This window comes from Gadus morhua, chromosome 12 (genome assembly GCF_902167405.1).
Source record: "Gadus morhua chromosome 12, gadMor3.0, whole genome shotgun sequence".
Classification (NCBI taxonomy): domain Eukaryota; kingdom Metazoa; phylum Chordata; class Actinopteri; order Gadiformes; family Gadidae; genus Gadus; species Gadus morhua.
This window is the reverse complement of record NC_044059.1, coordinates 2,035,509-2,058,815: the sequence shown is the minus strand read 5'-3', so window position 1 is coordinate 2,058,815 and position 23,307 is coordinate 2,035,509. Positions and strand designations below refer to the sequence as shown.

Genomic DNA, 23,307 nt, shown 5'->3' with positions numbered 1-23,307 from the left:
AAAACTTAAGAACAATAGTTGAGTAGGGCTGCGCGATATGACGTGGGCATGTGTGACGAAATAATAACGTCTATCGCTTCATATTATGCTCTATCGTTTATTTCGTCTTGTCGCAAATCACACTCTTTACGGTAATACTTTGTCCTTTGGACGACGCTTTACGTTCTTCCACATGGCACATGAAGGCAACACAAACAAACATGGAGGAGAGTGAACGTGACACAGAACGGGGTAATTCCGAACAGGAGAAGGACTCCGACCAGCCACATGGTTCTTGCACCATTTTTAAAGTCAAATGTAAGAAATTTTAAGACCTTTTTAAGACCAACACATAATTAAAGACCCCACATAAATTAAGACCCCAAAAATGTCAGACAAATTATTTGATAGAAAAGGGAATTTATTTAGTCACTTATAAGTAGGGATGTTAAACGACTCGTTTTCTGTGAGTCGACGTGTAGGAGGCATAAATCGAAAAATCGATCGATTTCTTCTCTTTTTTTCGGCCCGCGGCTGCAACAGTTGCAGAGCTCAAAGGATCTGCGCATTCCTTTAAGACAGCGGCCCAGTTGGCCCACCCGTCCTATTTCAAAGGTTGCTATCAGGAGCACACCAATAATGCATTTTTTTTATGAAGTTAAGTTGATATAAAAATGATGATAAACAAAATATCAAAGAGCAGGATTGTGAACCTGTAAATTCCCAATAGGCAAAATGTGTCGGCGTTGTTTTAATTCGGAACGGCAGTTGATGATGCGCGCCTCCTCTTTGCAACGAAATGGTTTAAGTCGGACATAAAACCATTTAATTTAACAGAGGCTACACCCACTTAAACAGATATTTTCGTTTTTAAATAAATATTTGTAAACGAAAATTCACGTACGACTCAGTCTTCAAAGCTGTCCAGGCATCAGTGGTGATAGCAACTTTGTCAGCTGAGGACAGGATCTCGCGGAGGCTGCTTCGCGGTACATTTTCTCCAGCCTCACAGTCATCGTTTCGCGACATGGCACTGTGTAGGTTGGCTCGAGAAATGAAATCAGATTGCGTAACCCAGTCCCCTCTACTACGCTCATGGGCAGCATATCTCCGGCTATCATCTTAGCTAGCAACCCGCTGATTCTTTCAGCCCGGCGGCTATCACAGGATCTCACCGTAAAGTTTGCGATGCTGCCTTGCTGGCTGGAAGGCTTGGGATGCCTCCTTGCCAGGTGATTCAACATCACGGTTGTGGACGAATGGTACGCAAAATGTATGGCGTCACATTAGTGCCATAATTCACTAATGTGATAAAAGATGCATTCGGGCGTATTACATTATTCCACACGCGTAGATATTAACTGCGAGCGCGCAAATCATCTCTGCGCGCGCAAAACAGCCTCTCGCGCGCGCAAATTACCTCAGCGCGCGCAAAACCTCTCGCGAAAGATGTTTTTACGCTCTCGCTCGAATTTAATTTTGGCACTATGGGGGAGGGAACCAAGGCAGGGCGGGCTTTCCTATGATTGGCTGTTTCTGAAGCGCGATATTTGATTGACAGCCCTCCTCAGCTCTCCTCTCATTCAATTCTGAATTGTACAGTAAATGGCTGAACGTATTGTAACTCCAGATTCTATGAGTATAGGCGCAGCCTTTGAAGTGTCGGCCTCATTGTCCTTTAAATAGCTGAAGAAAAGCTGTTTATTGGGAGCAGAACGTCCGCCGGCGCCCGACTATATCTGCGAAATGCGGACGTCGTTGAGGCACGCCGCACGCGGACGTTATTGAGGCCCACGCTGTTGGTGGTCGGGGATTACAAATTTTCAGTGCTACGGCTCACGCCTAGGGATAACCCAATATCGATAGCCTTAAAAGGCTGCCCCTATACTCATAGAATCTAGAGTTACAATAAGTAACTATCGTTTCAGCCATTAACTGTACAATTCAGAATTGAATGAGAGGAGAGCTGAGGAGGGCTGTCAATCAAATATCGCGCTTCAGAAACAGCCAATCATAGGAAAGCCCGCCCTGCCTTGGTTCCCTCCCCCATAGTGCCAAAATTAAATTCGAGCGAGAGCGTAAAAACATCTTTCGCGAGAGGTTTTGCGCGCGCTGAGGTAATTTGCGCGCGCGAGAGGCTGTTTTACGCGCGCTGAGGTAATTTGCGCGCGCGAGAGGCTGTTTTGCGCGCGCAGAGATCATTTGCGCGCTCGCAGTTAATATCTACGCGTGTGGAATAATGTAATACGCTCGAATGCATCTTTTATCACATTAGTGAATTATGGCACTAATGTGACGCCATAAAAATGAGGCATAATTTACACTGAACTGTTCTGTCATCAATCTTCATGAAACTATCCCACACCGGACTTTTAAGTGAAGATGCCATTGTCATGAAAGGACAAAGGAAGAGATCGCTCTTGGGAGACGTAGCGGTGTAGCAGAACAGAAGTGACCGTTAGAAAAACAACACAGCTACGTCTCCCATTGGAAAAAAAGAGAAGGATTTATTGTATTTTGATCATTTGTAATTGGTTATTTTGCAGAAATGGGTAAAAAAGTAAAAAAAAAAACGATTAATCGATTTCTATTTTTAGAGTCGTTTAGAGCACGAGTCGAGAATCGACCGTTGAGTCGACACATTCTTCACATCCCTACTTATAAGACACATCAACCTAATTTTGAGTGATACTATTAGTAGTTAGTAGTACTAGTAGCCGTAGTACTAGCAGTAGTAATAGTACTCTTGCAAAGTCATCTCAGAAGCGCGCGGACACGACGATACGCGAACACATGAACCCACCCCTGTCACCCATAAACACCCATGTCCCGTCACTTAGCAACCGGACACGCTGGGGTTGATAAATTACCGGACTACTGTAACTACTACGGAGTGATAACAAAGACGTGAATCAGGCAATAAATCCACCGTCCTTGACAGCGGTCAAGTTTGGTGTGCGGAGTGGACCAAGTTAAACAACAAAATAATCGGAATAAGTGTATACATGTCAATCATAGCGGACAACACTACCTCTTCTGCAGCCGAATAGAATTATATTCCGAACAGATAATTGTATTCCGATTGAGGCTTATATATGATCCTTTTCTATTCCGATTGAGCTGTTCTTCCACATCTACGCGGATCAGATGTGTCCATGTAAACGCAGCTGCCAATGATCCACACACACACGCACGCACGCACGCACACACACACACGCTTTGACTCCGAACTTCATTATTCGAATATCAAAAAATAAATCAAAATTCAAACGAATATTAGGCATCCCTTAATATTCGAACCTGTTATGGGCAGGCCAAAAGGGAGAGACGTTGGAGAACCCGACGCAGTCTATTCATAATATTGTAATGACCAAGGAAGAGGCAGTGAATGAAGAATTTATTAGACAGCGATGATTTTTGGGCAAAAGTCAAAGCCCTAACACAAACACACAATTTAATTAATTTACTGTTTGGACTATGATGATGATCCAGCATGAAATGTGATCCATAGTACCGCGATATGACATGGCTGTCGTTGTCGTCCGTGATCCAGTACCTCACATTGATATACATCTGTTTGCTTTTAGTGGTTTTGTTCATACTCTCGTCGAACATGAGAACGTACCGTTTATCGTTTATGCTGCGTGCCAGCTCTCTTTTTATGAAAGATGCAATGCCGTATTTGGCAAGATAGGCCGTTTTGTTTTCACCACAGGGGAACGACTTCGCAAACTCCGAATCTGGGAACATAGCAGCCAAGACGCTACTAATGTCCTCGTTCGATATGAAGGAATTATGTCTGCTCGACATGTGGAGAACCCACAATACCTCCGCCTTCTGGGTTTCTTGTGGCGACACAAAGCTGGTTAACGCCGGTTGATGTGAAGTACTAGCCACGGATGCTGAACTATTTTTTCAAATAATACGGGCATCGGTGTAGTCCCGCTAGCTGCTGCGGAGTATCGGATATGTTTCTGCGACCTCGTGTGGGACTCGAGAGCTTTTGCTCCCATCATGGTCCCTAGTATGAATGACTTTCGGCATAAACGACACCTTGCCTCGTAGTCACCTGCCTTATCCAACCACCCCGAAACTTATCCTCCTCAAACCATTTCTCATTGAATTTGCACCGTCCCATCTTGAAAGTAGTGCAAGTTGGCCTAATGATGTCTACCGTCACTAGCTAAAAGTAGCGCCAGCCAGTTAGCCTACTGATGACTGATGTCAACGTTAACGTAATGTAAAACTCCTGAAAATGCCGTAATCAAAAGACACTGATTTGTTGTTCTCGACAATTTCCCCTAGTCTTAAAAAACCCTCTGCAAAATGTAATACCTAGAGCAAATTTACAGTAAATTTAAGACAATTTATGGCCTTAATTTCACACAAAAAAAGTAAGACTTTTTAAGACTTTTTAAGGACCCGCGGGAACCATGAGCCAAGACAAAACGAGGAGCTCGTAACTAAAAGAGTGGCTACTTCTGTCGCGAGGACGTGGTTTGGGTATGAAAAGTCTGACACGGACCAGAAAACCGTACTTCGCAAAGTATGCCGCAGACCGGTCCCCTCAGACTCAAACACCACTATCCTTTTTTACCACCTGCGCAAGAATTATGTCAAACAGTATGATGTATTTATTTTGTTTGCGGCACTTTGGTTGTTTTCATATAATGCTGCTATAATTCAAGCTTGAAGGAGTGGTTTTTTACTTGTTATATTATATTTCATCTATTTTTGGGAGCCTTATTTTGCTGCTATAGTTTAAACTTGAAAGTGTTCCATGTTGACATTTGGAATTCTAAATACCAATATTTATGTTAGGCCTGTATTCATTTTTGTTTGCTGCTACAATTCAAACAGTTCTACTGTTGGAGTATTATATGGTTGGTTTTGATATTTTTGACCATATTCCCATTTTAGGCCTATATTTTGTTAGTCACCTTTTTATACTTATACATTAATATTTTATATTTTGTTACGTGCTTAGTTGAAAATTTGCACAAAGGTTCTAAATAAAAGGAGAAAAATAATCATGAGTAAGTTACCTTTATTTGTCGAGTATATGATTCAAAATGTAATACGAAATGGGCCTTTCCATGTGGTCATTCATATCAACTATTTATTCATTGAATTTACAGAAAATGTGCTATATCGTGATAGATATCGTTATCGGGATAATGAATGACGCTGCATATAGCACTCACCAAATAAAAAGGGAGAATACCGGTCTGGGTGGCCAAACCGAATCTCCTGGCTTCACTGAAACATCCATTAACAATATAATTTGTCTAAATCACTTTGGTGGGCCGATACTGCCGAAGAGTTAAGCCATGAGCCAACAGCCGCAAACTTCCTCCACCCAATTCAAACTAACGCGGTTATCTTGATTTTTCACTTTTCTTTCAATAAACTTGGTTATGGCATTTGCATTTTCCGAATTCTCAGACAGGGGTGGTTGAAATAGTGTCGTGAGCTGGGTTTGCACAGCTCGTTTTTATTTCTCACAGCAACGGTGATAGTAACACCTTGATGGTGCCTTTTCAAATACCTGTGCATGTTAAACTACTGTACATAGAGGCGGAGAGCCCTCTCCGTAGCCGGAGAGCCTGTCGGAGGACCTATTGGTCGACGCAACGGAGACGGCAAGGGCTGTGATTAGTCCTCTAACAAAATCTTTTCCGGAATCACTTCTCCGGTTTGACTTTGCACCTTAATTACTTTTTACATTGTTTACTTTGCACCTTAAGGACCAATAAAACTCCAAATAGGATTTGAAAGCTTTGCAAGTTTATTTACAACACTTCTTACTTGGTTTGTCGTCAACAAATAAGATCGATCGGGCGGCGAATTGCATTGCGTATCCGACATGCCGACAGAGAGAAGCTGAGGGGTCTCCGTAGTGACGGCGTCGGATTACGGAGTCAGAGTAGTATACTTTGGCCAAACGGTCCAGGGGGAACTCCGACTTTTACTATTAATGCTATGGAAGCCACATTTACGCATCGCGGTCCACCTCTGTAACCACCCCGAAGTACCTGTACCGTGACGGTTCGGTACAAATACGTGTATCATTACACCCCTAGTATACAGTAATTAATTTAGTTTGGCCAGTGGCAATGATTGGGGGGCTAGGGATAAATGGGTAGGAGGTTCTAATGAAAAATAATAGAATAAAAAATAAGAAACTAACGTGAACAGTTCACTTTCTGGGACTTTGAACTTTTTAAAAAATTCAGAAGAGTTCATTTTGAACTGTGTGAACTGAACTTTGAGCTAGTGCTTGTGCAGTATGAACTTGCACAACACTGAAGCCTATACACCTAAGCTCACCTTCAAGCTGGTGTGAACAATGTAAACATGCACACCATGAAAAAAATAACAATGGTCGGAAAAAAATGAAGTGAAGAGTTAAACAAATAGCTAAAGTGATGAAGTATGAATACATTTTAGATAGAGAGTGTGTGTGGTGTGTGGTGTGTGTGTGTGGGTAACTTGGAAAGGTATGTTATTGACCTTATTCCTTTACATCTAATCAACAGTTAATCAATATAGGCTCACAAAATGATTTTGCTTATATCATTGGACTCCTTTGAGTCTCAGCTTTCCAATGGTGTATATTGTGTGTAGATAGCATGTTTTGCAAGATCGGATTGGTAATTTCGAGACCAACTATAGACTAAAATCGGCCAAATTAACCAAATTCCTGCCATGAACGTATAATGCCAGAAAAACGATTAATCATGTTCTTCTGCAATGGCAAATACACACCTAAACGCAGCATCATTTTTTAACAATGACGTTATCTGGTATACAAGGAACCTCTCATCTATCTCCAACACACAAACCTCACAAGGTCTGTGTAAGGAACACAATGACCGCAACAGAAAATTGGTCTTCAATGAGATTACATTTTGTGTACCCAACACACAAAATTGGCATGTAAAAGACCAATCGTGAGCACCATTAACAGCTGAATACGACCTAATTGACTTAATAACTGCACACGTGCAGGTACACAACCAAAGAAAATGTATGTTTGGTACATGAGCTAAAATAAAAATAATGCATGCATTAAATTAGGTTAAATGTATACAACTTCGCCTTGAAATAGTTTTACAGGAACTTGATACATCATGAATCAAATCTCCTTACACAGATGGCCCTCCCTCGCCCCTTACTTCAAAAACAACAATCCAAAAATAAAGATCCATGGCGGGTGTGGCAGTGCATCCACCAACTAGCAACAGCACGACGGCCAACGGCGACGCCTCACTGGCAGAGGAACTGAACTGCTTCTTTTCCCGCTTCGAGGTAAAACCAGAAGATCTCTTCACCATTCTCTCACCAGCCCTTAACAACAATAAGGACTGGCCAGACTGACCAGTCCGGCGGGGGTAGCTCGGCGGCAGTCCAGCTCCGGGAGTACAATCCCTTTCTTCTCCACGTCTCCTCCGGACTGCCGCGGAAGCTTCAGCGGCAGTACGGCAGAGAAAGGGATTGTATTCACGGAGCTTAGCTGCAGGGCTGCCGCCGAGTTACCCCCGCCTGACTGGTCAGTCTGGCCAGTCCGCTGGTCCACAAAATCTTAGCTATGCTCTGATTGGAGGGGAGTGGGGAAGTGGGAGGTAATATTCAACTGTGCCCCCTTCCTACGTAGGAGGGGCGCCGAAACTGACTTGCTTGTTTAGTAACTGTAGGCGGGGTACTTTCAGAAATGCATATCTCACTCAAAAAATCATGACTTTTTTCAAAGTTTGTATGCGTGTGGGAGCACCGGAGACCCAAAACGTGTGTTTTCATAATAAGTCCCCTTTCAATAAAAAGTTATGTTTTTTTCATTCCGTTAATTACTTTTTATCTATTGAAATGTCAGTTAAGATGTGCAAAGTTGTGTTAAATTGCCATTTCTGTATTATAAATGAACATTTTAGCCACCAAAAAAATATTTTGGCCACCAAGATTTGGAGCTTGATTGCCCCTGGGGAAAGTACTTAAAAATATTAGTGTCTATCCCTTCAAAGTATGTGTAAATAAAAACTATCTAGAGTAGCACTTATACTACCAATAGCATGCTAGCAGCCGTCACCCCAGCTACTGGAGAAGCTCCAGTAGCTCCACAAGAAAGAACCTTACCTTAAGACCCGTGTCAATAGCTCAGGGTTTATTAAAGTAAACAGATGATATTCCAACGTAGGCGTCGTAGAAATATTAATCATAACTATAAAATACAATTACCGTACATACAAATTGTATCAACCATGTTTATACAATTACTGTTGACATTGAAATGAATTGTATACATTCTCCCTGTACCTAGAGATACCTCCCTTCCTCTCTCTGACTGGGAGCTATTAAGATAGTTTGTAATGGCATTTGCAGAAGTCTGATAGACTTTTGGCAATGTTGTGTAGATTCCTTTATCTGTAGGCCTTTTTACACTCCCAAGCTGGTTCGGTCGCGGCTTGGCACGCCCAACAATTACACTGCCGTGCCTGTGTAAAACCCCCCGACGTCACGGAGCGGGCTTTCTTGGTTCACTCGAGAGTACACCTTTTTAGTATACCTTGAATAATTTGAATACAACAAAGGTTTTTATCTTTTTATGATTCAAGAGACTCGCATGAGAGAATAAGTATATCTGAGGGTAGGCTTAAAACGCGATTAACAATTTCCATGTGCAAAAACGCCAACATCTGTATTTTGCTGACCACTTGTTTTTTATCCTGTTGATAAAAAACGTCTCTCTCTTAGATTGCACCATCTTTCCCCGTCTTCGTTTAATGCGACTGCATGACCTTCTCTCACATGATCAGGAGATTGTGGATTTCACTGCCTCTTCAGTTAGAAATAGGGCTGGGAATTTAATCCAATTTTTATCGCGATTTTGATTATAGCGTCAAACAGTCACAAAACTAATATAAAGTTTTTTATATATATTTTTTTTTTTTTATTCTCATTAGCGAAATTTCCAAGTTCTCCGTGTTTTTTGGGAGAGACATGCTGAATAAATACATCATGTTTTCAAACTCAAAAATAATCGTTTGAATAATGGTGATTTCAATATTGACCAAAATAATCGTGATTATGATTTTTTCCATAATCGGGCAGCCCTAGTTAGAACCACTCATGTTGATATCGCTGCATGGTCTCTGTCCAGACAACGCTGCAACATCTCTACCCAAGTCCCGCCTTGGAACCACCTGATTGCATTTACATCAGAATGAAACCGCCAATGTGTGTAGGGTCCGGGAGGGTAAATTGGAGTGCTAGCTCAAGCGGGCGATTAACCTCAGGCAGTCTAAACGTGCGGACCATGCTGGGAAACAGGCGTGCATAAGACGGGCATCTATGGCATTGTAAAAACGTCTTGTGTTGCAGCCTTGTTTGCAGACAATTACACTTCCCCCATAGTGTATTGCAGTATACCTTGGCTTCTCCCGCCAATCCTAAACTCTCCACGATGGTCACTTCCACTCACCTTTGTATTCACTACCCACAATGCAAATGTTTCCCTATAAGAATCTTGTTCATCCATTGTCTCACTGAATGTATCCTTGGTAACTTTGCTGTCTGTCCCATGATCATGCTTCAATATTAAATCAAATATTTTTCAGTGGCAGAGTTGTTTATCTACAAGTGTATCTGTTGGGAGTCTTACCTCCTCTGGGCAAGGTTCTGGTCGTGGCAACCTCTTCCCTTCGTCCAGAATGGTCACCAATCGGGTGACGGTCATCTGACCATGAGTCTTGCCCATCATTTTGAGGAACAGCTGTTGAGGGGAGGAGAAGTGCGGCGGGGAGAGTAAAAGAAAAGGTCTAGTTAAAGTGTTGTCTCTTTTTCTTTTTTTTACCCGCCGTCCACCATTGGGGGGACTCTTGGGGGACTCTGCTATTTTTTAATTTTCATTTAATACATTCATACGTTGTCAAGGATTAAACAACAGAACCAAAATTAGAGCTCTCATACAGAGTCACCTCAATCCTACAAACAGACAAACACAAACAAAAACAAAACCAGTCTATTTAGTTAAAAATAAATATAAATATCCGCAGCATCAGGAGTTGTTGTTGATGTACATGTTTGAGGCATACTTATACAAGTACAACTAACAGATTATGTCAGCATGTCAAGAACTTCTTGCCGACTGACTGCAGCCCACCGAGACAAAGTTGTTAATTTTTACCATTCTTATCTTATCTTTTTTTTATATGGCACACACTAATGTTTTTGGAAGACCCTCCTTGATTTTTTTTCTTCCAATTTGTGGGAAGGGATGCAGTCAGCTGGTTCAAATTGTGGATGGAATAGACGTTTCCATAGATCTTGACAAATTGACAGTATATCATACTATTTCCATCATCACACACAATGTCCTTTAAAAATACAATTTTCTTTTCAAACATTATCTTCCAAAAGAAAGGTTTTCCTTGTATTAAGATGTTAGCATTAAACCATATAATTTGATGGAAAATGTCTTCTTTCATCTGGTGGGTAATACTGATACTAGGGCTGGGCGATATAACGATATCATACCGTGGACGATATGAAAGTGTCTACTGGGAGAGATTTGGCCATATCGTTTATACCGAGAGAAAAAAAAAATATATATATATATATATTGCACTGCACTGACTGAAGCAAGGCAGATGTGAGACTCACCTGTTAACTTGAAAAAAATCTAATTTGTATTGAAGAAACAGTTCTATTTTTACCACCAGCTATTTGCACAGCACATAACTTTATTTTATAAGTGTATAATTAGTATTTAAAATATTTGTGTGATGCTGTGATTTTTATTTTATATTACACTGCACTGACTGACAGCCAGGCAGGTGTGAAGCACACCTTTAAAAAAAAATGTTATTTGTATTGAAAAAACAGTTCAATGTTTACAAGATGTTTGCACTATATGACACTGCAGTTAATGACAGATTGTTCGCTACTTACTCCTTTGTAAGCATGGAAATTCAAGTTCAAAATAAAAGAAAAACTGATCAAATGTAAGTATGGTTATTTTAAGCAATTTATTATTTTAATTTACTTCAAAAATACCATATCGTGATATATATCCATATCGTGATATAAAATTACTCATATCGTGATATAAGATTTTGTCCATATCGCCCAGCCCTAACGCAGGCACAGATGAGAGAGAGCCTACCAGTATTCCGTTGTCAGTTAGATTCTCGGTCTTTTAAAGTTAGAGTTTGGGTTGATTCGGAGTTAGAGCTACCTTAGCCCATGCATGTCAGAGCAGCCAACTTGGTTCCCTTGTTGCAGCCCTGGTGTTGCACCTCTCGTTCCTCTTTTGACAACAAGTAGACTCACAAATTTTGAACTGGAATTACCACATTAAAATGAAGGGCTTTTATTTTAAACAGACACACTAAAGATTGGGAGCCTTTCAGAAACGTCTTACTAAGCAAGGACTACAATAATTTGCCGGTAAATAGTGCTACACCAGTCAGCCTATTATCCAAACCTCTGGCTAAACACGGACCATGAGCAAACTAACCATAGGGATATTTGTTCTGGCACTAAATTATATTATATTATATTTCTTGCATTTTGCGCTTACAGCATTCAGGAGCGAGGCTTTATTCAGCCTACACCGACATCATCTCATTAATATTTAATAATACAAATAGGACAGTTCACTCAGGCACTCAGGGATCTTCAATTGAAAAAAATTGAATATAAAACCCAAGCTCGACTTTACAAGCCTAACATTTAATTATCTTTAATATTGTCTACGGGGTATTATGTTTGTCTTTGGTGCAAGGGAATATCGGTTGGAGATGGTTATGATTTACGGTTTCTGTCGTTCAAAATGTTTGGTTCATGTTGGGTTCTGTTCTTTGTTTTGGGGGATGACTCAAGACCAAATAGATGACCGTTACTAACTGACGACAGGACGGCGATGTAGACTGACGCGGTAGGTTATGGCCTCGGGGAAGGAAATCATTCCTAGGCAGATCCTGATGTGTGCCGACGGATATCCAAATAAAAGGCTCTCCGGTGGAGTGTGCGGCGTATGGGACATAGGTTCAACACGAAAAGAGCACTTTGTCTCCAAGTCATCGCTATGATTCACAGTATAGCAAGCCACCCTCTACAGCATTGTTTCTCAACGGGGGCGGTACCGCCCCCTGGGGGGCGTTCGCACAACCTAGGGGGGGCGCTGGGAACGTGATTCCATTTCTGAGGGGGGATTTTAGAATTTCATTGTTCATTGTTCCCACACAACACATCCAAACATGGCTAGCAAGGAAAAAATATCAAATTTTGTTTCATAGCCCGTTTTCCTCCTTCCTCTTGCTGTTGTTCAGTTCCAGCTGCTCTGAGCGTAGTCTCCACGAAAAGGCATTTCAAATGCAAAATATATAGGCCTAATTAGGCCTCGGCGTGCGATCTGTTTTCGCGGTGTCCGCGTTGCCCGGGCCGCGGTACCCGTGGTTCCCAGGCCGTTCTTTCATTCGTTCAAGGGGCACGGCGGGAGTCGCGGGAGTGGTCCCGGTACCCAAGGTCACGGTGCCCGGGCCGCAGGGTGCCGCGGCCGGGGCACGACGGGAGTCGTGGCGGCCGGGAGTCACGGGAGTGCCTGCACCGAGGTCACGGTGAATGAATGTTCAGTCCAACCATTTCTTCCTCAACTCTTCTTTCTTTCAATATTTGCACCAAAACCGACTCAGAGGGCATTCATTGCTATTAGTGACCAACGCAAAATCAATGAAAAATGATGCATTGAAACCTTTAAGAGGCAGTATAACACGAGTGTGAGTGGGGTTGTTATTTTTTTTATTATTATTATTGGGGGGGGGCGCCAGAGGATCAGGGTAAGGTCAGGGGGGCGTTTGCTCCAAAAAGGTTGAGAACCACTGCTCTACAGTATGCTGCAGCCCTGTGGTCAGCCTTACCCTTGGCATAGAGACAAAGCACACAGCCGATGAACAGACATAGAAGCCATCCCATAATAATTATCCCAATGAAAAAGTTGAAAGGATACCGTGAATTCATGTTTATGTCCCTAGTATGTTCTCATAAGGTACTAACTAAGGTGAAACGTGAACCCGACCCGATCTAGTCACCCGTCACATTAAGGCTGATGCGGTGTGTCTAAAACTAAATATTTGATGGTGGTCAGGTTGCGTTTTCACAGGAGAGACGTGTTTGCACTAGTTTCGTTGACGGTGAGGCGTGTTTTTTTTCTTCTTACTACTCTGCTGTCTCTGTATTTTATTTATTTATCGATTCACAGTAGTTGCCAGATGTTGGATCATTCTCCGACAATACATGGCAACCACTCCTAGATTGGTGCAAGATTCAAACAAAGTACATTTTCTCAAATACGATTAGTCTCATAAACGTCCTCGACACGCTTTGGACGTACCAATAATTAGGCGTGATAAAGCCTATCTCTTCCCCTTCCTTGGTAAACCGAAACCTAGCCGAGCGGTAAAGGCAGTATGTTTTTAAGTGCCCACATACAAACCTTGAAAATATGTGAGCTTTGTAAAAACCTAAGGTGAACTGAATATGACTTAAGAGATGAACCTAGTAATAACACAAGGTGAACTGAACATGTCCAAAGAGGTGAACCTAATAAAACCACAAGGTTAACTGAACATGACTAATTAGTAAAAACACAAGCAGATAGTGTACTGACCGCCATGGGACTGGAGTGGGTGTCGCAATACGTGATGAGCTCGTACAGGGTCATGCCGAAGGACCACACGTCAGACGCCAGGAAGAACTTACGCTGGAGCAGACACTCTGGGGCATACCTGACACACACACACACACACACACACACACACACACACACACACACACACACACACACACACACACACACACACACACACACACACAGTACAACTCTGCACATCTAAACATTTAAAGCGCTGGTGCAAGGACTTCACCAGGGACCCGGAAGCCAATATTCCATGCAGAAAATGCCGCAATAACAAAGATTTCATCTTTTAGGCAGGCTTTTATTTTACAGCACGTGTTTTTATTTCTGTAGGTGGGTTTTATTTTCTGCATTAAATATATCAGCTATACTGAACTATTACTGTTATTTCTCACTTATTTATTATTTGATAAAAAATATATAACTTTTATGGGGTTGATTACACCTGTTGACCTACAAAGCAATGTGACTTTGTTTGAAAACTGCTTCATTTATACACACTACTACTACATTTTACTACTACTTTACTGTGGAGCGGGGAAACTCACCAGAAGACGGGGCTGTCGTGGTCGTCATTGACCTTGTAGTATGTCTTGTTCTCCTTGATGCTCTTTGTGAGGCCGAAGTCTCCGATCTTCACCGTCGACTCATTCTCCACCAGCACGTTACGCGCCGCAAGATCCCGGTGGATGTAGTTCTGCCGGCCCAGGTACTCCATCCCCTGGAGAAGCAGGTACAGACACGCACGCACAGACACCCGCTCACATAATAATATTTTGACAGTAGCGAAGGGCGTAGGTAAACAACACAGATCCTAAATTACATCCCATGTGAGCGAGGTTCAGACTGCAGCACTGTGTGTCTGGCGTATGACAGTCCCAACAGTGTGGGTACCTTGCAGATCTGCACGGCGTAGCTAATCAGGTCATTGATGGTCTTGTTCCGATGTCGGGGCAGGTAGTCCTTCAGACTGCCTTCAGGAAGGTACTCCATGATAAGCTTGATTGCCGGGCTTCCTACACACACACACACACACACAATGACCATGTATATTAATATTAAAGGGGACATATTATGAAAACAACACTTTTCCTGGGATTTGGGGTGTTGTTTTGGGTCTCTGGTGCTCCTACACGCATACAAACTTTGAAAAAAGTCTGTACATGATTTTTTGAGTGAGATATGCATTTCTGAAAGTAGCCCGCCTACAGTTACCAAACGAGCGGGTCAGTTTCAGCACCTCCTCCTACGTAGGAAGGGGGCACACTTGAATATTACCTCCAACTACCCCACACGCCTCCAATCAGAGCATAGCTAAGATTTTGTGTAACAGCGGACGAGCAGCCCCGGCGGGGGGGAACTCGGCAGCAGCCCGCCAGCTCAGCTCCCGGAGTGCAATCCCTTTCTCCTCCATGTGGCGGTTCATGGACTTCAGAGAGTCAAGGCCAAAGTTCCTTTCCCCCAATTCTTCTCAACCATGGCTGAGATATCCCCACTACGAGTCTTTACTTGTTGTGGAAGTACCAGTCTTTATGATTCATAATATCATCTGAGGCGCACATAGCGCTTGGCCGTGATGTTAGATATAATACGAAACAAATATCCATAGATATTATTATTATTATTATTATATTATATTATATAGAAATAGAGTCCGCAAACGGCAACAATCCCTTCTCCTCCATGCTGTGGTTCAGTCTGACAGCTGAGTTACAGACACCAGAAACAGCGCATTCTGAAGGGACTGAAACGGAGGGGAATAGCGGTAGAGAGTTTTCTTTTCTTCCTAAAAGCTGTTTCCAGCAAACAGCTTCTAAAACATGTTTTCTGGAACTCAACTACTACCGTCAGGTCCATAAATATTGGGACATCGACACAATTCAAATCTTTTTGGCTCTATACACCAAACAATGGATTTGAAATGAAACAAACAAGATGTGCTTTAACTGCAGACTTCCCAGCTTTAATTTTAGGGTATTTACATCCAAATCAGGTCAACGGTGTAGGAATTACAACAGTTTGTATATGTGCCTCCCACTTTTTAAGGGACTGAAAGTAATGGGACAATTGGCTGATCAGCTGTTCCAAGGCTTGGTGTGTGTTAGGTACGGCCACACCAACCGCGTTACCCGCGTAAGACGCGTATAAAATCGGCAATTTTTCCATAGGGAACCATTGGTTTACGCGTGTATGAGCTGCGTAGATGCGTAACATGCGCTAAAGCAACATTTTAGCCGTGTTAGCCAGGTATGAGCTGCGTATATGTATGGCAAGCCATCCCCGCCAGAAAACGGCATCATTTAGACGCGTATCACCTTCATTACGCCGTAAAAAACGCCGTAAAATGTAGAAAAACGCCGTAAAATACGCTGTCATGCGCAAAAAAGCGCCGCTTTTTACGCCGCAATTGAGCCTTTCAAGAGCGCGCGTAAAAAGCGCCATTTTGAACATCAAACCGCGCGTAAAATACGGCGCTTTTGTGCACATCACAACGCCGTAAAATACGGCGTTTCTCTAGTATGCTAATAATCTCCGCCCTTCTTTTCTCTCAGCCAATGCATTTGAAGTGTCTGCGCCCAATCGCTGAACAAGACAAGCAGACCAAATCAGTTCAACACAGATCTCCTCTCATTTGGCGTTAGTTGTAGCGTCATATTCATATAGATATATTTATTAGTAAATGCAGTTTCAACGTTGTGATAACCGTGGGCCAATCGATAGAGACGCTTGCTATGTAGGGAAGAGGTAGTCGGATCGAATCCATTTATTGTCAGATTTGTGCTTTTGTCAGATGGTCACGCTTTTATGCTCGCAATGCTTTTTAGTCCGCAAGCCAGATCTCCTGTGTTATAAGTCCCAAATTCAGTGCCTTCTTAGTCAGCCAGCCAGATCATCTAGGTGTCTTGTTACACGCTCAGTGTTTCCCACACATTGACGAGACTATGGCGCCCCGCCATAGTCTAATTTCGGCTGCCATAGTCTCTGCGTGCACATGAATTATTATTATTATTATAATTATTATTATTATTATTATTTTTTTGCTCAGACGAAGTTCGTGTCGCTCTCATTGGGAAAAAAAAATCGCCACATACCCCCCCCCCCCCCCCCCACCAACAATCACTCCATACCACCCCCCCCCCCCCCCCCCCCCCCCCGTCAACAATCGCTCCATACCCCCCCCTCCCCCCGGGAAACACTGCACGCTTTATAAGTTAATTATATTTAAATTATTACAGCCATGGAGCCTTTATTTTCGCGGAGTTATCGTAACATCCTCTCTTGTTCAATCGATATAAATACACAGTGGAAAGGAGTGAGAGGGAGCCGTAGAGAGAGATACTGATGAACTGGGGAGCCATGCTCTAACAACGTTCAGAGGCTTGTAAACAGTCTACTGAGTCTGACACGGTGCTTAAATGGGCTCTGGAGACGCAGGAATGTTGTTGGATTCAACTATTTGTGCATGGAAGCAAAAAAATATCTCCCCATCAAGGCCAACAGCAGAGTAGCCTACGAAAAGAATAGACTGATATGAATGCTTAAAATATTAAAACCCGATTGATTAGGCCTATACCGACATAATATCAGTCCTAATCCTGAACGCACCGTGCGTACATTTTTCACGGCATTTTCCCCCAGACAGACAGACAGACAGACAGACAGACAGACAGACACTTTATTTACCCAAAACTAACTTTCATAATCCAGCAGGTTACACAATACAAATAACTCTTACACAAATACAGACAGCCTATACAGTAGGCTAATACAGCGCCCACCTCAGCAAAAGGTAAAATGTAAAAAGAAGATATAAGCTACATTTAAAATACAGATGCTGTAGCCTACATAAAAATACAGATGCCACATGAAATATGAAAATAGGATGCAATGTATAAATATGCAAAACTAGGATATAACTAGGCTATAATGAGAATACTCGGTTACAGCTGTGCAATGAATATCCAAAATTCAATTAGTTTTATGGAAAGATTTTTGTCTATGGAATGATCTTGTCACTTTACTGCCACACATTGTGTGTGTCAGTAAAGTGATAGAATATAGGAGGTAGGAGAATCCGTGTATGGTTCGTTGAATATTCCGATTTAAAACAAAATCAGAAAAAACAATTAACAGGATTGTTTTTAGTTTTTTCTGATTTGGTTTTGAAACTGAAAAAGGGCAAAAGGAATAAACAAATAAACGGCATTTGTGTTTGTGTTTTGTGTGTTGGTTTTTTAAACCCGAAACAGAAAAACAAAAATAGATACATGCATAGTTATAGGCTACACCAGAAGGCAGAACGCAGCGAAGAAAAAAGAGCCAACCACCTTAACCAGCAATAGACTGTCTAATTATATTTAGCCTTAGTTATGGCCGCACTTGAACCTCATGGTGATTTTATTCGTGAACTAGGCTATTTGACACTGGAACGACACACGACGCGATCAGTATACCGCTCTAAAGCAATCTAGTGCCCCGAAGTGCTCCGTTATGACGGTGAGGAGGTTCTGTGTGGAGCACAACCTTCAAAGAAGAATTCTAGTATCCGATTTAGTTTCAGATAGTCCACTCGCAGACTAGTCGCCGGCTCCCATGGGAAACAATAAAGCTGGCCATTGTAGAATGCGAGAGACTCGATGGAACGTTTGAAACGTCTTTATATGTATTTTTATTCATCTCATCTCATCTCAGTCCGCTTATCCGGGGTCGGGTCGCGGGAGGAGCAGCTCAAGTAGGGGGCTCCAGACCTCCCTTTCCCAGGCCACATTGACCAGCTCTGACGGGGGGATCCCGAGGCGTTCCCAGGCCAGTGTTGAGATATAATCTCTCCACGTGCCTGAAACACCTCCCAAGGAAGGCGCCCAGTGGGCATCCTTACCAGATACCCGAACCACCTCAGCTGACTCCTTTCCAAGTAAAGGAGCAGCGGCTCTAATCCGAGTTCCTCACGGATGGCTGAGCTTCTCACCCTATCCCTAAGGGAGACGCCAGCCACCCTTCTGAGAAAACTCATCTCGGCCGCTTGTACCCTCGATCTCGTCCTTTCGGTCATCACCCAACCCTCATGACCATAGGTGAGGATAGGAACGAAGATCGACCGGTAGATCGAGAGCTTTGCCTTGCGGCTCAGCTCTCTTTTCCCAACAACAGTGCGGTAAAACGAACGCAATACCGCCCCCGCTGCTCCGATTCTCCAGCCAATCTCACGCTCCATAGTACCCTCACTCGCGAACAAGACCCCGAGGTACTTGAACTCCTTCACTTGGGCTAAGGACTCATTTCCTACCCGGAGTAAGCAATCCACCTGTTTCCTGCTAAGAGTCATGGCCTCAGATTTAGCGGTGCTGATCCTCATCCCAGCCGCTTCACACTCGGCCGCCAGCCGATCCAGTGAGTGCTGAAGGTCACAGGCCCATGATGATCCAATGAGGACCACATCTTCTGCAAAAAGCAGTGACGAGATCCTCAGACCACCGAACTGCAACCCCTCCCCACCACGACTACGCCTCGATATCCTGTCCATGTATATCACAAACAGGATTGGTGACAAGGCGCAGCCCTGGCAGAGACCAGCACCCACTGAGAACGAAACTGACTGGCTGCCGAGGACGCAAATGTATTTTTATTTATTTTTTAAAACAACCTCTTGCCTACAGAGCAAGCGTCTCTATTGATTGGGCCACGGCCACGGTGACCACACTGTTGTAACTGGATTTACTAATATATATCTATATGACGCTACAACTAACAACAAATGAGAGGAGAACTCCTCAAAGCAGATCTGTGCTGGCTGAACTGATTTGGTCTGCTTCTCTTGTTCAGCGATTGGGCGCAAACACTTCAAATGCATTGGCTGAGAGAAAAGAAGGGCGGAGTATTTTACGCGCGGTTTGATGTTCAAAACGGCGCTTTTTACGCGCGCTCTTGAAAGGCTTAATTGCGGCGTAAAAGCGGCGCTTTTTTGCGCCTGACGGCGTAAAATACGGCGTTTTTCTACATTTTACGGCATTTTTTACGCCGTAATAAAGGTGATACGCGTCTAAATGATGCCGTTTTCTGGCGGGGATGGCTTGCCATATTTTACAGCGTTTTTTACGGCGTAATGAAGGTGATACGCGTCTAAATGATGCCGTTTTCTGGCGGGGATGGCTTGCCATATATATACGCACCTAACGCACCTACGCGCCTATGCCCGGAGTTCAAAAAATTGAACTTTAGATTTTCCAACGCGTGATGCTTAGCCGCGATAGCCAATCAGCGTGGAGCTTGACCCGACGTCACTGGCAGAGAGTAGTGACGCTTGCACAGAAGCATACGGCCGACATCTTTCTTTATTCTGGGTGGAAATAGTAACATAGTTACGCCATTAAATGCGTTTATGGAAACATTTTTAGCGAGAAATTTGCATTTTACTTTCATAATGTTCGCTCGGTGAATGTGAAGGATGTTTGGTTTGATAGTTATGACGAAGAGTAGGGATGTCCGATATTGGCTTTTTTGCCGATATCCGATATGCGATATTGTCCAACTCTAAATTTTCGATTCCGATATCAGCCGATACCGATGTCGATATTTGGGTTATTTATTTTTCCTCAAACCTAATTTAGGTAACATTACATATCTCCTGTTGTGGAATTAACACAACATGCTTAATGTTATTGTGATGCCCCACTGGATGCATTCTTGAATGCAACAAGGCTTTCCAAATGTTAACATTGTCTGTGCAAAATAAGAAAAATACTTCAACTTAATTTAAGGGAAAAGTGCCATGTTTATTTTTATTTTTTTAATGGTCTCAGACAACAGTTTGGATTACACTCTCCCTGAGATAATCTTGACAATGCCCACAACAAATAGGGCAAACTTGACTTCACAAATGATAAAACATTGTACCTGAACAACTATGTGCAACATAGCAGTATGTTTCTTTAACTAAAACTCAATAACCTTAATTGAATAAATGCACAAATATGAGTCAATTACAATGTGCACTGTACTGCACAATTTTGAAAACATTTATTTGAGCTATAAAAAAAATAAAAATAATAATAATCGGTTTTAAGGCAAAAAAAATCCGATACCGATATTGACCGATATTACATTTTTATGCTAATATCGGGCCAATAATATCGGTGGGCCGATAATATCGGACATCTCTAACGAAGAGTGAACGCTCCGTTCACTTGCATGGACAGAGTCTCTGGTTGCTTAGCAACCTCAACGTCTTGGCGGACTATTTCTCTGCTGATCAACACTACGAATGCTGGAAACACACCAGACACACCATGTGAAGTTATTTAACCCGATTATTGTTATTTATATCCGAGATTATTTAATCTAACCTGATCTAAGCTCTATCATGCACCCAAACACGGCAGCGTTTGGGTTTCCTACCTCGGACTCCTAAATCCAGCGCAGCCACAGGCGCGTTAAGGTACGAACACACCAAACGTGTAACCCGCGTAAGATTTACGCGCGTAACGCAGCTAAAATGTTGCTTGATCATTGTGTGTCACAAAAATGGTTCACATGGCGCCTAACGCGCCTGTGGCTGCGCTGGATTTAGGAGTCCGAGGTAGGAAACCCAAACGCCGCCGTGTTTGGGTGCATGATAGAGCTTAGATCGGTTAGATTAAATAATCTCGGATATAAATAACAATAATCGGGTTAAATAACTTCACATGGTGTGTCTGGTGTGTTTCCAGCATTCGTAGTGTTGATCAGCAGAGAAATAGTCCGCCAAGACGTTGAGGTTGCTTAGCAACCAGAGACTCTGTCCATGCAAGTGAACGGAGCGTTCCCTCTTCGTCATAACTATCAAACCAAACATCCTTCACATTCACCGAGCGAACATTATGAAAGTAAAATGCACATTTCTCGCTAAAAATGTTTCCATAAACGCATTTAATGGCGTAACTATGTTACTATTTCCACCCAGAATAAAGAAAGATGTCGGCCGTATGCTTCTGTGCAAGCGCCACTACTCTCTGCCAGTGACGTCGGGTCAAGCTCCACGCTGATTGGCTATCGCGGCTAAGCATCACGCGTTGGAGCGTTAAAAGTTCCATTTTTTGAACTCCGGGCGTAGGCGCGTAGGTGCGTATATACGCAGCTCATACGCGGCTAAAATGTTGCTTTAGCGCATGTAACGCATCTACGCAGCTCATACGCGCGTAAACCAATGGTTCCCTATGGAAAAATTGCCGATTTTATACGCGTCTTACGCGGGTAACGCGGTTGGTGTGGCCGTACCTTTAGGTGCGTTGAACCATTTTTGTGACACACAATGATCAAGCAACAATTTAGCTGCGTTACGCGCGTAAATCTTACGCGGGTTACGCGTTTGGTGTGTTCGTACCATAATCGATCGTTAAGAATTTCGTTGATTACGTACATTTTTCGTTGAGTAAACTAATTCAGTGTGCAATTAAACATTTTACCACACGGGGGCAATATTTTAAAAAAAAAAACAGGCCTGCTCGGTCACATGCGAGTCCGTGTATTTCAAAAGTAATCATGAAGCGGACAAGGCCACGGCGAAGTCTGGTGTGGGACCACTATGACTTAAAAAATGACCTAGTTCTCTGTCGACACTGCAATGCTGTGTTTAAGTACAATACGCGGCCACGACTCAAATGATGTACCACTTGAATAACGCGCATACAACCCTGGTTAGTGGCGGTGCTTCGTGCTCTCAGTCTCAACCTAGCATCGACTCGATGTTAGCACGGACACGGAGGAGCTGCGATTCACAAAGAGCAGAGACAATTACCCAAGGAATCTGCAAGTTCATTGACATGGATATGCTTCCCTTAAGTATCGTTGAGGGCGAAGGTTTTCCGAAAACTGATCAACTTATTGGAACCAGCATATCACATTCCGTCATGACGTACCATCACCAGACTGATAGAAACTCACTACGAAGAACGGAAGCAAGAGCTGCTAAAAGAATTGAGCACAACTGAAAGAGTTGCTCTAACCACGGACTGCTACATCACAATCACCTGCCACTACATCAGTGATGACTGGCAAATGAACTCAGCGGTCCTGCTCACAGAAAGCCTGCCAAGCCGGCATACAGCTGACAACCTCGCTGATAAAATGAATGACGCTGTAGAGCAATGGGGACTTGAAGACCGAGTTATTGCATGCGTTCATGACAACGCGGCCAATATTGTTGCCGCCAACAGTGCCACCGGAGTGAACTGGATTTCCGTTGCCTGCTTTGCACACACACTCCAGTTGGCCACAAATGACGGATTTGCCATCTATCTATATCGGGTTATATCAGCGGCTAGTAAACTTGTTAGCCACTTCCATCACAGCACCGCAGCAACCAATGCACTGCAACAGAAACAGGAGCAAATGGGCCTCGCAACTTATCGGCTTATTCAGTCTTGTAAAACACGGTGGAACACCGTGTGCGAGATGTTTGATCGGCTGGTGGAGCCGCGGTGGGCTGTTGCTGCTGTGCATACGGACCGAACCGTGACTAAGCTTCAAGATGCCAGGATCCTGGAGTTGAAGGATGAGCACTGGCAGATGATGGAGGACACACAGCCTGTGCTGTCCGCACTTAAATGTCCCACCACGGTTATGTCTACAGAGAAAGACGTCTCCATCTCGAACACATA

At 43.1% G+C, this 23,307-nt stretch overlaps 1 protein-coding gene across 1 annotated transcript in view; it reads right to left on the bottom strand.

The window, feature by feature from the left end:
- Window positions 1-23,307, bottom strand: part of jak1 (Janus kinase 1) — a 110,424-nt gene that overhangs the window by 7,525 nt on the left and 79,592 nt on the right. The window contains exons 21-24 of the mRNA XM_030372818.1: window positions 14,567-14,688; window positions 14,221-14,393; window positions 13,646-13,763; window positions 9,638-9,748 (exon numbers count right to left, since the gene is read on the bottom strand). Of these exons, the coding sequence (XP_030228678.1) occupies window positions 9,638-9,748; window positions 13,646-13,763; window positions 14,221-14,393; window positions 14,567-14,688 (524 nt within the window). The remainder of the gene's footprint in view (window positions 1-9,637; window positions 9,749-13,645; window positions 13,764-14,220; window positions 14,394-14,566; window positions 14,689-23,307) is intronic.